The sequence below is a fragment of the Protopterus annectens genome, chromosome 3.part1 (genome assembly GCF_019279795.1).
Source record: "Protopterus annectens isolate FY-2018-M chromosome 3.part1, PAN1.0, whole genome shotgun sequence".
Lineage (NCBI taxonomy): Eukaryota > Metazoa > Chordata > Ceratodontiformes > Protopteridae > Protopterus > Protopterus annectens.
In genome coordinates this window covers 678,199,092-678,213,782 of record NC_056732.1, presented here as the reverse complement: position 1 = coordinate 678,213,782, position 14,691 = coordinate 678,199,092, and the positions used below count along the sequence as shown (strand labels likewise).

Genomic DNA, 14,691 nt, shown 5'->3' with positions numbered 1-14,691 from the left:
GCAACCTTAGCATTTAGATCAGGAGATTGCACATATAGTTCATGTCTGAGCTCGCTGCACATATCCCAGCTAGAGATGACATAATTACTGAAGGTAACAATCTTCAGAGTCAGTACACTAGTACTCCTACATAGGGCTTTTAACATCTGAGTTCCATAACAATGTTGGTTATATAGTTCTGCATTACATTCATGTCCTTACTTAGCTTAGGGAGGGAAATTATCATATAGAGTACCACCCATTCCTGCAGAAAGACTGAGAACATAATATTATCACTATCAATATGAGACTTTATAATGCATTGTAATTTTATGCAATAAGTCCATTTAGACCAGTTTCCTTGCCTTAAGATGTTTTAGATACAGCCTTTCATATCTCTTCTTCAAAAACAGGCTGTGCTAAGTGGACACTTTGATCTTTAGTTAAAAGTGGCAAATCAGCTGTGCTCAAAAACACATTAATTTGGGAAATCCAGTTTGCTTTAAATTCCTCAGTTTTGGTATAGAGGATAAAACTTATACTTGGCTAATATCTTTGATTTTGGTTAAGGTTAGAGTTTGCATACATTTGCTGGACTATGACTTTGTAAACAGCTTGTCTTTTAAGGACTCCAGAATGGACATGGGAGCGGAGGACAAGATTTTATTTTATTTTTATTTTATTTTATTGCATTTGTTAACCGGATAGTGTCCGACTGGGCCAGAAGCCCGTTTTCAGGGGAGGCCCTGGGAGAAAAGCTCCACATGAAGTAATAAAGTTTACAATACTATATAATTTTAAAATACAATTATAATACAGTAGACAGTACAGAATGCAAATAACAGTGTACACAAGTATACAGAGTCTCAAGTGGAAGGACAAGCCATTGTAAACTTGTACAGAATACAGATTACAAAGACAATGTTCACAATAAATTCTGAGACAGTATGCATGTATATCAACAGTGAAATAAAGACAGGGAGATTGATTCCTACTCCAAATGTATTTACAGTATGGGCTGTAAACAAAGACTCACTGTCTATCATTTATGAGTGTGCAGAGTTTGCAGAGAGACGGAGGGAGTATAGTAGGAGGTTAGAGTAGAGGATAAGGTATGGTATAGGGAGGAAAGAAGAAATTAGTGTGGTGAATAGCAGGAGCAAAGACAGTGTTTGGCTAGGTAGTTCTTTGAACTTGTGGTGGTGAGGATTTTGTGTGATGGGTTGTGGAAGAGTGTTCCATAATTTGGCAATTTTGTGTAAAGGGAGTTACTGTGGTAGTTGTGGGAGCGAGAAACATTTAGCATTAGCTTATTGGAGGATCTGAGGGACCGGGTATTAGTACTAGTTTGGAAAAGGTTAGAGAGAGCAGGGCAGTTACTGGGTTGGTAGATTATTTTGTGGATCATGGCCATTTGGTTAAGTGATAAATGATTAGGGAGTTCCAGCCAGCTGAGATGGGAGAGGGCAGTGCAGTGGTGGGTCCTGTATGGCTGCTTAGTGGCAAATTTGGCAGTTTTCTTGTAGCAGGATTCTAGGTTGTTGATCTCAGTCTTACATAGGTTTGTTAATATGTGAGCTCCATATAGGAGGGTAGAAAGCAGGTGTGACCAAGCAGTGGCTAGTCTGGCACTCTGAGTAAGGTATGGTTTAGCCCTCTAGAGAGTGTCAAGTTTGGCGTGAACGTTCTTGATAGTCAGAGAAATATGCTTGTCAAATTTTAGATTCTCATCTGTTGTAAAACCTAGAAGTTTAGTCTGGTTAGTGGGTTCTATTTTGGTTCCATTTGAGGACAGGATTGTGAGTGGGGATTGGCCAGGTTTGGATATTTTGTTTCTGAAGACTATAATCTTAGTTTTGTTTAGGTTAAGTATGAGTTGTTGCTCTGAGAGGCATTTTTCTATGTCTTGAAAGAAAGTTTGCATTATTCTTTGAAGTTCTAGTGGTGAGAGGGTTGAGCATATAAGTGTCAAATCATCAGCGCACTGGACGATGTGGGCCAGGTTGTTGGTAAATATGGTAAAGAGGAGGGGACCAAGAATGGAATCTTGTGGAACACTGACTTAAATGGGAAGGAGGGGGAAGAGACTGTTTGCCCATTTAGTTGCTTGCTGACGATTGGAAAGATAACTATGAAACCAGGTTAGGGATGCAGTAGTGAGGTCATAAGATGAGAGTTTGTTTAGAAGTAGTTGGTGGGAAACAGTGTCAAAGACTTTGGACGTATCAAGAAAGACAGAAGAGACAGAGTGACCTTCATTTAGGAGCTAATTAATGGTGTTGGCGAAAGATATTAGAGCTGTGCTAGTGCTAGATTTAGGTCGAAACTCATGCTGAGAACAGGTTGTGACTAAGGAGGCAGTGAAGGAGCTGATTGTGGATGCATTTTTCTAAGATTTTTGCGAGGAGGGAGAGGATGGCTATGGGACAGTAGTTGGTTAGTTCCCCTGAAGATCCACCTTTGTGAATGGGAATGATGTGTGATACTTTCCAGAGAAGAGGAATGTATTGTTCTGTAATGGAATGATTAATCAAGATAGATATGGGGCAGGTGATAGAAGGTTCAGCAATCTGTAGAAATTCATTAGGAAGTTGGTCAGCAGCAAGACTGTGGGGTTTTAATTTGGTTAGGAGTTTTTTTATATAGCTAGTTTGAATGGTATTAAACATTAGGGTTGGGGTTATCTGGAGCAGGAGTGGGAATTGTAAGTGGTTGGATGGTCTTGGTGCCCAGTAGGGTGGTTATGGAATTAATAAAGTGGGAATTGAATTGAGTAGCAATAGGGTCAGAGTTGTTGGTAGAGATAGGGGCAGGGGTTGGGGTATGACAGGGGCTAAGGATGTAGTTAATACTTTGCCAGAATTTTGGGGGGTTATTTAGGTGTTTTTGTTGACTGGTCTGGAAGTAGGCTTGTTTGTCCTTTTTGATTTGTTTTTAGCTAAATTCCAAAGCTGTTTATATGATAAGAGATTGGATCCATCTTTCATAGTTTGTTAAGTTGACCATGCTCTATCTTTGTGTTTAAGTAGCAGTTTGCTGTTGTTTGATAGCCAAGGTAGTTGCTTGGCTGTTTGGCATACTTTTCTAGTGGGGGCAAGGCTATTAAGTATGTTAAGGTAGATGTTGTTAAAATATTGGACAGCCAGGTTTAGATGGAGGTGTTTAAGTGGTATCCAGTCATATTGCTGAAGTAATAGGTTAAAGGTAGAGGGGGAGAAATTGTTTGCATTACAGATGTATTTGTAGGAGATGTTACTTTGAGTGTGTTCTCGTTTTCTGTAAAAGAAAGGTTGGAGTATGGTCACTAAGGGAGTCTGGCAGGCATCCAGCTAGGTAGTGTAGGTTAGGTCTGTTAGTCAGAATCCAATGTAGTGTTGACTGCATATTACAATGTTTGTCCATGCAAGTTGAACAGGTTATGGTTTGAGTGAAGTTGAAGAGGTTTATGAAGCTTGAGGGGGTACTAGATGAACAGGAGTGCCAATCTAGATTGAAGTCACCAAGAACTATAGTTTCTTGGCTGAAATTGGTAGATGCCCAAGACAGTAAATTTTCAATGGTAGGAAGATTATTGCCTGGAGGGAGATAGGTAGCGATGATAATTATGTTTTTGTTGGGATTGATTTTGAGGCAAGTAGTTAGGATTTTGGAGTTGGGTAGGTCTGGATAGGCACAGTTAAGTAGTTAAATGTTTAGGGTGTCTTCAAACATAATGACAAGTCCACCACCTCTCTTGTTTAATCTGTCTTGTCTAATGATGCTATAGCCAGGTGTAATAACTTCAGTGTCTTTAATGTGTGGCTTTAACCAGGTTTCGGTTATCACGGCTATTGTCAGGTGAGTAGGTGGCTAGGGCAGCATGGAATTCAGTAGTTTTGTTTATGAGGCTGTGAAGATTGAAATTGGTAACAAGTAGGTCAGAGGTAGGGGTTTTTAGGAGAGGAGGGTAGGGATGGGAATGTGAAGAAGATTTGACAGAAGTTGTTGGGAGGGCTGGGGGAGGAATGTTGACAGGGGGATAAGTTATTATTTGGACCTGGATTTGGATGGATGTCAGCTTGGAGTTTAATTTGTGTTAAGGAGTGTAATAGCAGATTCCTTAACTTGTTAATTAACTTAGTATATCTTGTAGTATGAGGGTTGGGATGATGTTTCTGAATGAGTTTGAAGGGTGTGATGAGAGAGGTTGAGTTATTATAAAGGTGTGGGCTGATGGCAGTGTAAGTGTTGGATTGAGAGCAGTGGGAGGACAGTGGGAGAGTTGGACAGTGGAAGTGTCTGATGTGGTATGTATGGCATGAGATGGAGTTATAGGTGGAGTAGAGAAAGTATAGTAGGAAAGTATTGGCTGTTAAGCAGTAGTAGAGATGCATAGTTGGTGGCTACGTTGAGAGGCTGAGGTAATGGGTGGGGAGGGGAGGGATACAGTGAGTCTGAAAATGAGTAAGGATGTGTGTATGCAGTGTTGATGGTGGGGAATGGGGAGGTGGGAATGGAGGATAGACAAGATGGACATGGATAGGCTGAGGAAAAGTGGGTGCGGTTTGGGTAGGTATAAATGTAATGAAAGTGGGGGTGGGTGGGAATGGGAGTAGGGTAGAGGAGTGTAGAGAGCCAGAGTAGAGCAAGGGTGAATGGAGCAGGTTAGCCCAGCAGGAGAAGGCATGGGACTGAGAGAAAAAGCAATCAGGCAGACAGTATGCTTAATAGGTAAGCAGTGCGCTTCCTCTAAAAAGGTTCACAACATGGTTTTTGGGAATAAATTAGCATGGTTGCAGGTCCCCATAGAATTGGTACTATAGTCACCCTGTTCTTATTGCTTGTTTTTGTACTGTTATAATTTATGTTGCTTTATTATTATCTTTACACTCATTACAAAGAGTTTCACCTTGTCATGACTGTGATTTAATTGCTATGTAGTATGGCTAAGTGTACATACTTTATTATTTCTTATACAATGCTTCCATCTGGTGGCCAAAATGGGACACTACTATGTAAAATAAGAGAAAGAAAAAAAGAATGATGCCATGGCAATCCCTCCGAGTGTGCTGGCCACAAGTACAATAAAGAAACATTTAGTGTTGGAAAGACAATAGGCTAACACCTACATTTGTTTTTTTAGAAGAGGAATACTTGTCCCTATTCTGATCATTCTGAAACTTTCTGGGCTTCCGAGAGGATGCGGTCCAAGACAGCAGAAGGTCAGACCAGTGGTATGGGAGATGCACTCACAGTATAAGCTGTAAAAAGAAAATATGGTAAGCAGGTTTTACTAGCAGAAAGAAGTATAGATAAATATTGCAGGTCAAAATACAGTATGGGTAGATAAAGAGGGAAGTTTAAATGAAACAAAAAACTAGTCAGAAAACAGCATATTGTGTTTGCATCAGTTAGAGAGTAGATGCCTAACGCTCAGTATAGGACAGAAAAGGTATTTCACATGTCAACAACAAAGGAGAAAGATGGAGTATAGTAGTTCAGCAACTAGTAAGTGAAGCGTTAGGTAGAGAATGGGAAGAAGACATGAGAAGAAGAAGAGTTGCACCTTCCCATAGTATTTAAAACTAAGGTTTGCCAGAGGTCTAAAGGCTGTAGTGTACTCCTCATAAAACAAAGAGATCTCAAGAGGCAAAAGTCCTGCACTTCTTTATGGTACCCAAAACAAAATAAAATCTTCATAAGGCTGCAGTATTTTCCCCATAGAAGAAAAAAACGTGCCTTTTTTCCTGAATGAGCCCAATATCTACATAACAGCAGAATGTTTGGAAATTTTGAGTGTTTGGTACAGCAGAACAAGACGGAGGGATGAACACAAAAAAATACGTCATGAAGAGATGGACAAGGAAGGGAATGAAGTAGTACAACATGCAGAAGTGACAAATGGAGGGGAGTTCAAGATGTTTAGGAACTGGGAAAAGATTCCAGTTTGTCATATGTCTGATGGCTAATAATTTCTGATGAAGTCCTAAATCTCTTCTGTAATAGAATGAAAGTGTTTAACTCAGGTTTTACTGTTTATTTGGAGGATTTAATAAACAGTTTAAACTGCTTGGTACTGGGTAGTTTAGCCTCCGTGAAATGGACACTATCGGTGCACTAGTTTGTGATTACATACTATTTGTTTCCTTTTTATTGACTTTCTTCCTGTATGTTTGTTTTCTGATAGATTGATGTTACTCTTCTTTCTATAAAGTTTTGGTATTTAACATTTTCACGTATAATGTATCCGTCATATAAACTGGTCTCCAAACTATACTTTTTCCAAAATCCTACAAAAATGCCATTGTACTGTGTCTTTCATTTTCCTTTTATATATCTGTATCTCATCTTCTCACCTGTTCATTTTCCTTATATCTTTCAAGAATATTGCTAGCAATAACTAATTATCCACTGTTTACCTTTTGTAACCCATGTGTTCTTGCATTGCTAACCTCTCCAACAGTCAAAACCTTTGACTTACTTTTGCATCCACATGTATTTATTTTTTTATTGCATTTACATGTTTACAGAAAACATTTCAGAAATGGCTCAAAGTCTTCTCTAGTCTTTGGCTAAAAGACACCCACAATTTTCCTTACTGTCTCTGGCATTATACCTCCATCACTCCACTATATTTATTTCCACTTCAGATAATTCCCAGCTCTTCTGCCACTCCATTATACAATTCTACAAGAAATCTGCTTACTTTTACTGTATTCCTACATGTTAGTATCCTGCCTTTAAAATACCCTTGTCTTTTGTTTCCCTAATTTCTTCTCATACCTGGACAGTATACACATATATGTATAACATAATTCTTCCATTCTGATATCTAACCTGCTCCTCCCTTACTCCTTCACTTTTTTGAAATGCACCATAACTTTAGTGTGCTATTTTCTTCAATTATTTATTCTCATAAAATCTTCATAAGGCTGCAGTATTTTCCCCATAGAAGAAAAAAACGTGCCTTTTTTCCTGAATGAGCCCAATATCTACATAACAGCAGAATGTTTGGAAATTTTGAGTGTTTGGTACAGCAGAACAAGACGGAGGGATGAACACAAAAAAATACGTCATGAAGAGATGGACAAGGAAGGGAATGAAGTAGTACAACATACAGAAGTGACAAATGGAGGGGAGTTCAAGATGTTTAGGAACTGGGAAAAGATTCCAGTTTGTCATATGTCTGATGGCTAATAATTTCTGATGAAGTCCTAAATCTCTTCTGTAATAGAATGAAAGTGTTTAACTCAGGTTTTACTGTTTATTTGGAGGATTTAATAAACAGTTTAAACTGCTTGGTACTGGGTAGTTTAGCCTCCGTGAAATGGACACTATCGGTGCACTAGTTTGTGATTACATACTATTTGTTTCCTTTTTATTGACTTTTTTCCTGTTTGTTTGTTTTCTGATAGTTTGATGTTACTCTTCTTTCTATAAAGTTTTTGGTATTTAACATTTTCACGTATAATGTATCCGTCATATAAACTGGTCTCCAAACTATACTTTTTCCAAAATCCTACACAAAAATGCCATTGTACTGTGTCTTTCATTTTCCTTTTATATATCTGTATCTCATCTTCTCACCTGTTCATTTTCCTTATATCTTTCAAGAATATTGCTAGCAATAACCAATTATCCACTGTTTACCTTTTGTAACCCATGTGTTCTTGCATTGCTAACCTCTCCAACAGTCAAAACCTTTGACTTACTTTTGCATCCACATGTATTTATTTTTTTATTGCATTTACATGTTTACAGAAAACATTTCAGAAATGGCTCAAAGTCTTCTCTAGTCTTTGGCTAAAAGACACCCACAATTTTCCTTACTGTCTCTGGCATTATACCTCCATCACTCCACTATATTTATTTCCACTTCAGATAATTCCCAGCTCTTCTGCCACTCCATTATACAATTCTACAAGAAATCTGCTTACTTTTACTGTATTCCTACATGTTAGTATCCTGCCTTTAAAATACCCTTGTCTTTTGTTTCCCTAATTTCTTCTCATACCTGGACAGTATACACATATATGTATAACATAATTCTTCCATTCTGATATCTAACCTGCTCCTCCCTTACTCCTTCACTTTTTTGAAATGTACCATAACTTTAGTGTGCTATTTTCTTCAATTATTTATTCTCATGAGATATTCATGCCCTACTTCCATCAGCTTCCCTATCATCATCTCTACTTATTTCTGTTCCATATGCATTTCTGGATCTACGTAGGCTACCCGAGTAGTTTTACACCAACACAAATTATTCATCTTAGTCATCTCGGCTTCCACTGACATTTTGCATGTATTTTATTTCTCATTCTCATTGTCCTTCCATTAATTCCTCTGTAATACTTTCCATTCCTTTCTCTTACTGCATTCTATTCTTCCTTCATAGTTCATCTTACTTTACTTTACTCTCTCTCACGTCTTGCTACATATACACAGAACATATGCATGCATACTGGGCTGGATGTATCATATCAGCTGACCAGACAGGGTCTGTATTCAAAAATCATAGCAAATCTTAGGTTTGATTGCTGTGTATTTGTTAATGTTTCATATTGAGTGTGAACTTAAATAAACTCCAGAGCAAACAGCAACTAAACTGGCTTAGGCATGCAAAATCTATCTTTGAGAATTAGCAGAAATTAGGTGGAAAGGATACTGTAGGGCAGCAAGCATGGAAAATGTGCTGTTTAAAATGACAGACCCAAAGGCTACATGAGTAATGTATTAGCTAAAGATGACTGAATGTTGTTGTGCATAAAATAAAGCAAATAAGAAATAGATGCATTAGCATGATTTTCTGGGGCAGAAATTACTTCTTGAATAACAGCACTGGAGAAGTTTTAATAGGCAATAATTAAGAAATTATAATCAAATCAATGCATTAGTGGTCATCTATTAAAACAATCAACGTAAAGTAAATGTATGCATATTACAAACAGTGCTTATCTATAAGAGAAATAATTAATCAATATACATTGGAACCATAAGTAATAACTAATACAGGAAATGAACAGTATCCGATAATACTAAAATAAAAAAAAAATTTATTACACTTTTTGGTTTTTGCTCCTATCATAATACCTGTAATAACTTGTATTATCTACTTCTGTTTATAAATTATAACCTTGTATTGCCTATCACTGTTTAAACTTGTAATAACCAATGGAGCTTTTCTCCCCAGGCATCTACTGAAACTGGACATATATCCAGCTAGACTAGTCCGGTCAACAAATGTAAAAAATAAATAAAAAATAAATAAAATAATATTATAAGAGTAAAAATGCATGCATTTAAAAAGAGTTTAGTTTAATGGGGGAATGGGGAATGAAAGAATAAAGCAAATTTTTGGAATATACCAAACTGTGCAAACTTTTATATAATGTAAGATGTATAAAAATGTTGCAAGTACATTGTGGCCACTGATCAGAAAAGACAATCTGCTTCAAAGCAAAACAGGTACTAACAGTAACATCAAAGCAAACAAAGATACTTTTGACATATTAAATGAATACAAAATTGAATGAAAGCATGTAAGTTACTGTGGTTGCTTAAACAAATTAAATGGATCAAAACTGTTACAAAATATTAGCAGGCATCTTCTGAGCATGGGTATTGGCTCAAAATAAAACTGATTTTGTAAATGGTATGTAAGCAGCTATGTAAACATTTGTTTAGTGTGACAATGAACTGTGACGAACCCCACTGGACCAGTAATCAAGAAGCCTCAATCCTCACCAGTGGTGCCTGTGGAGAGATGTTCACTGAGAGGATAACAGGTAAGCAAACAGTATTTCCAGAGAACTCTCTGCATCAAGTGCAATTTCCCTTAAAAGTACACAAAGACCAGAGTCAGTCTGGGGCTGGTTTCTCCCTATTCCTCCAGATCCCCAGTAAGACTCTCCACTGGCACAGCTATAGAGTTGAGATCTCAGCTGAGTAACAAAGCCAAGACCTCCAGCACCCTCTCTGTCCAACCAGTGCTTTGTTTCTCTGCCCAAGTAGCTGACACACATACTCTTTGAAGTTTGATGTACACACACACACACACACACCTGGGAAAGGCTGGCACAGGTTTAACTAGCTATGTCCCCTTCTGCCCAGACTATAAAGTAGTTACCACTGCCACCAGTCACTCCTTATCAGTTACTTTAGGGATGTTAACAAAGGGTGTCCAATCTTATTATGTAATATTAATACTAATACAAATGGTAGTTTGACCAAGAGCAAGGCTATTAGGAGTGGCCCACACAGTGTCACCAAATAAATATGCAAGTACTCTCAAACCTTAAATATCTATACACAGATCACCACAATGAAAGGTTTAAATATAGTTAACAATAAATAAGAAAAGAACAAGAAAATACTCAGTATATATTCACAGTGACATCAGAGTTCAAAACCATAAGAAATATTTAAAATAGGCTCACACAAATAAAGAAAAACAAAATCTAAACTAAGCATTGCTATATTCCTGACTGTATCTAACAGAATTACTATACCCTAAAAACTTAGTAATAGAGCAAGGCAGATGTGATGAATGGTTCTTGTTGTTGTTGTTGCCAGGTCCAAGACAAAATGCAGAATGCTCTGCCTCACTGAGAGACTTTTCAAAATAATATATAAAATATTACGACTGGGATAGTTTGCAGAATTATATCACTTCTTGTCATCTGACTTCTAGTTCCCAGGCAAAACCCCACTGCTGGAAGCTGGCAGTATTTTGCATCTATCTGTAAAAGTGCCCAGACATGGGCTTTTGCTCAGATCTTTGGCCGGTGCTGGAAGTCATAAAACAATTGCAGTCCTTCATGCTTCCAAAGTAGCAATTAGTTCACCTCAAAGACAATACAGAAACTTCCTAGTACAGCCTTTGTGTCTCTGGCTGCACTGAAACATCTTTATGGCCTAGCCTATAAAGTGATTTAATTTCAAATACTTTTCTAAAGTTTGCTAGACTGAGGTTTACCCTCTGGTTTCCTCTGTTAACATATACATTTAAACAGTTACAATAGTGCGTGTACATGTCTGTTCTCTTCCAGTAGTGCACACTGTGGATAGATTTTAAGCACATGCACTTTACAAATACCTTTTCAACACAAACATCTGTACAAGGCAGTTTGATGTACACATAACATACAGTTCTAATATATTTGTAACACAAGGATCTTATATAAATTAGTTTGATATTCACAAATGACATATAATTATTTACAAAATTCCAGCTAGCTGTGCTGGCAGTACCTCCTTTGTTACAGGAACCTCAAAAATTAAAATGGCTGTATATGGACACACAGTTTTAAATGGAGGAGCACATGAGACATATTAATGTCATAATGCGACAGGACAACATTAGTTAACTTATATTGAAAGATCTGATATAAATCACTTAGCAAATTATATTACAGAGAATAAGTACGTGCCAATATTGTTAAATGAAATGGAGTCCAAGGTTTAGCGATTAATGAAATTTGCTTCATCGACTGAAAAAGCATTTCAAGAGAGTAGAAATTTTGTAGAAGCATAAGACAGCAATACTAGTAATAATAGCAAATGAGTTTAGATTTCAGAAGAGATATCAAATTAGCTAAGAAGACATATTAAATTATATAGTAGAACAGCACAGGAAAGATGAGAACTTAAAAATTTGTAGAAATCCTCATACTGAGGCACAGTTTGTTTTTCACGATATATCCCCATACCATTTCTTGCAGCAGTTTGGCTGCCCATCTCACTCTGTCTCTGTCCCTAATATGTTGGGCTGACCCCTTGCACACCTAAAGTACTCATTGCATATTAATCACATTAACAATGCATGTTCCCTGCTTTTTAGAATGTCTCTAGTTGTTTTAACTTAATACTACTGTCTTCCCATCATCATGCCCTTCAACTTGTTTAGAGCTGATGATCTACTCCAATCTCCTATTTTGTTCAAACATCTCTCAGTCACTTACTCTTACCCCCAGTATTGTCATATTTATTTTATACTCTATATATCACTGGATGATGAAAGATACAATGGAAAAGCTTGATTCTGGCACTCAGAATGCTGAGACGTATAATGTTGGGCAGGAAAGAGTTCCAAGGAGAAAGGTGTTGAAAATGAGAAAAGGGAAGTAGTTGGATGAAGGAAGGGAGAAGGTGAAAAATAATGATATCAGGATTTATTGCCTCACAAATAAGCGGATTCATTTACAATGGAGGCCACTGCAGGAGGGTATGACAGGCTTCTCTGGCCTATGATTTTGTAAGGGAAAAGAAAAGAGGGGCTCGAAAGGGAAGATATGACTGCTGACGTGGGAGGAGAATGATACATTTTAATTGACTTCTAGCAACTCACATGCCTGAAAGATAACCCACATTTTATTTCAGCATTTGTTTTCCATGTAATTCCTGGCAAAGATGCAAAACAGACTAGCAATGTGAACAAAATATGCTGTGATACACTGAGATAACCATAAATAAGTAGAGCCAAATAGTTTAGAATTACATAAAATGTAGTCTGAATGTTTTAAGTGTACAGTTGCTACAATTGTGTAGGAAAAAACTTCTGTACAACATTGTACTGTAAATCCACTATTTTTAAATGCTACTGTTTCATGTGAAAACTGTCATCCCTTGCTTCTATCTGGTGGCAGCTTTGTGTAACTGAACTGCAAAAATTAATAATTATTTTAGTTTTCCATATTGCTCAGTAGCTCACAGCTCAGCTATATAACAGTTAGGGATATTGCCTCACAGCCCATAGGTTCCTTGTTTTATTCTTCTTAGATGTGGTGCCTACTGTGTGGAATTTGTATGATTTCCCCATGTTTATATGTATTTCCATGACAGTTTACACTCTAAAAAATGTTAACGTTAAATTATCCATAGGAGTTTTTGTGTGTGTGTGTGTGTGTGTGTGTGTGTGTGTGTGTGTGTGTGTGTGTGTGTGTGTGTGTGTGTTTGCGTGTGCGTGCATGTGTGTGTGTGTGCCATGCAATGGACTACCGTACTTATTTTTTTCTTTTTCTCAACTGTTTCTTGGGACAAACTGTGATTCACATGAACCTGAAGTTGATAAGTGGGTATATAAAACAGATTACTGAATGTTGGTGTTGATTTAACTTGCATATTATTGCATGTTTTTACCTCCATATTGAGTCTTAAGCTATAGAACTCTGAAATATGATACAAGTGTTCAATTAAAGAATATTGGAAATACAAACTTAAACAATAATGCCTTCAAAGAATTTATGTGTATGTTCTCCAGAGTAATTTATAGATGTTACTGAATTTTTAAACTAGACAGAAAAATGTTTGTGAATCTAAGCCTTATTTTTTATTTATACAGGCCAGGATCAGTTATTCTCTCTACTGAGTGTTACATCACACAGTAGCTACGCACTACATAAGGTTTCAATTCTAATCTACAACAGTAAGTAAAGCATCTGTTTCATGGCAGTTAGCATGATATTGGTATTTTTTGATAATCTGTTGATGATTTTGATAAATTTTTAGATGACTAACTTAATATTTGTTGATTTTTTTTCAGTTTCTAATTTCTGGAACATAGATGCCAGTATTTTCCCAATGAGATATTGTTACTGTGTAAATAATAAGACAAATGATTTGACAGGTTTGTATTCTTATGAGTTCATTTTATTTATTTTGACATTTGATAACCATGTATGTCTGAATGAGCATGAGCCCTTTTTAGCAGAGGCCCGGGGAGAAAAGTTCCATACAGAACAATTTACATGGCAGAAATTACACAATGTACAAAAAAAGGGAAGACATTTAATAATTTATGTAATATTGCTTAGGTTACATGAGCTTTAGCAATATATGTGAAGCATAATGTTTATGTTAATATAGCTTGACTACTTTTATATGAATGTAAATTTGCCTATGTCAGGATACAACATAAATAAAAATTACGAAAACACCGGCTACCACGGATAAAACCATAAAACTTCTTTAATAAAAAACAAGCGCTTTCAGGCTAATTGTCCTTCTTCAGGTCTACATACAAATTACAATTCGCACCCTTTTTTTCAATTACCTGTAGCAAATCAAACAAGGATGGAGAATGAAAAGGAATCACTCACTGAACAGGTGTTGCAAAAGGAGAAAAATGTCCGAGGGGCAGACTGTCTTGGACAAATGGAAACAGACATGAACAACTTGGTGATTCATTTATTAAGTATAGTAATAAATGAATCTCAGGTCTTACTGTTGAATCATGGTTTATCTTATATACTGCCTGAATGATCTAGATTAAGTGAAGTTTTACTTAATCTAAGATTGTTCGCTAGGAGTACTGTGCTAAATAGTATTTATGGAGATATGTCTATGAGAGAAAGCGATCACTTGAAAAAGCTGAGTACGTTTGTACCAGCACTTCCCCCATATTTAGAGACTTTTATTAAAGTGTGTGAGAAACAACTTTCTATTGAATTGAGCAATAGGAGGCATGCTTATTTAACAACATTACATTTGCGGAAAGGCAGGCTGTTTGGGGGTTACAGGAGAATCCAAGAATATAGATATGCCCAGCAGATAAGGATGGAGCCATTGTCATGGATGCTGAGTTCTATTTATTGAAGATGGAAGAAATGTTAAGGGATATTGACACATACATTGAGACTGATAACTTAAAGGTTAAACAGCTTGTTAAGCGGGTACATAATAATGCATATGACATGCTTATGAGTAGAATCATCATGCCATCTCAATATGAGT

The 14,691-nt window shown here is 36.8% G+C and overlaps 1 protein-coding gene across 3 annotated transcripts in view; it reads left to right on the top strand.

Annotated features, from left to right (window-relative positions):
• Positions 1 to 14,691, top strand: part of HHLA1 (HERV-H LTR-associating 1) — a 514,160-nt gene that overhangs the window by 354,203 nt on the left and 145,266 nt on the right. For all 3 annotated transcript variants that reach the window (XM_044067042.1, XM_044067041.1, XM_044067043.1), the window contains exons 5-6: positions 13,301 to 13,384; positions 13,502 to 13,585. In XM_044067042.1, the coding sequence (XP_043922977.1) occupies positions 13,301 to 13,384; positions 13,502 to 13,585 (168 nt within the window). The remainder of the gene's footprint in view (positions 1 to 13,300; positions 13,385 to 13,501; positions 13,586 to 14,691) is intronic.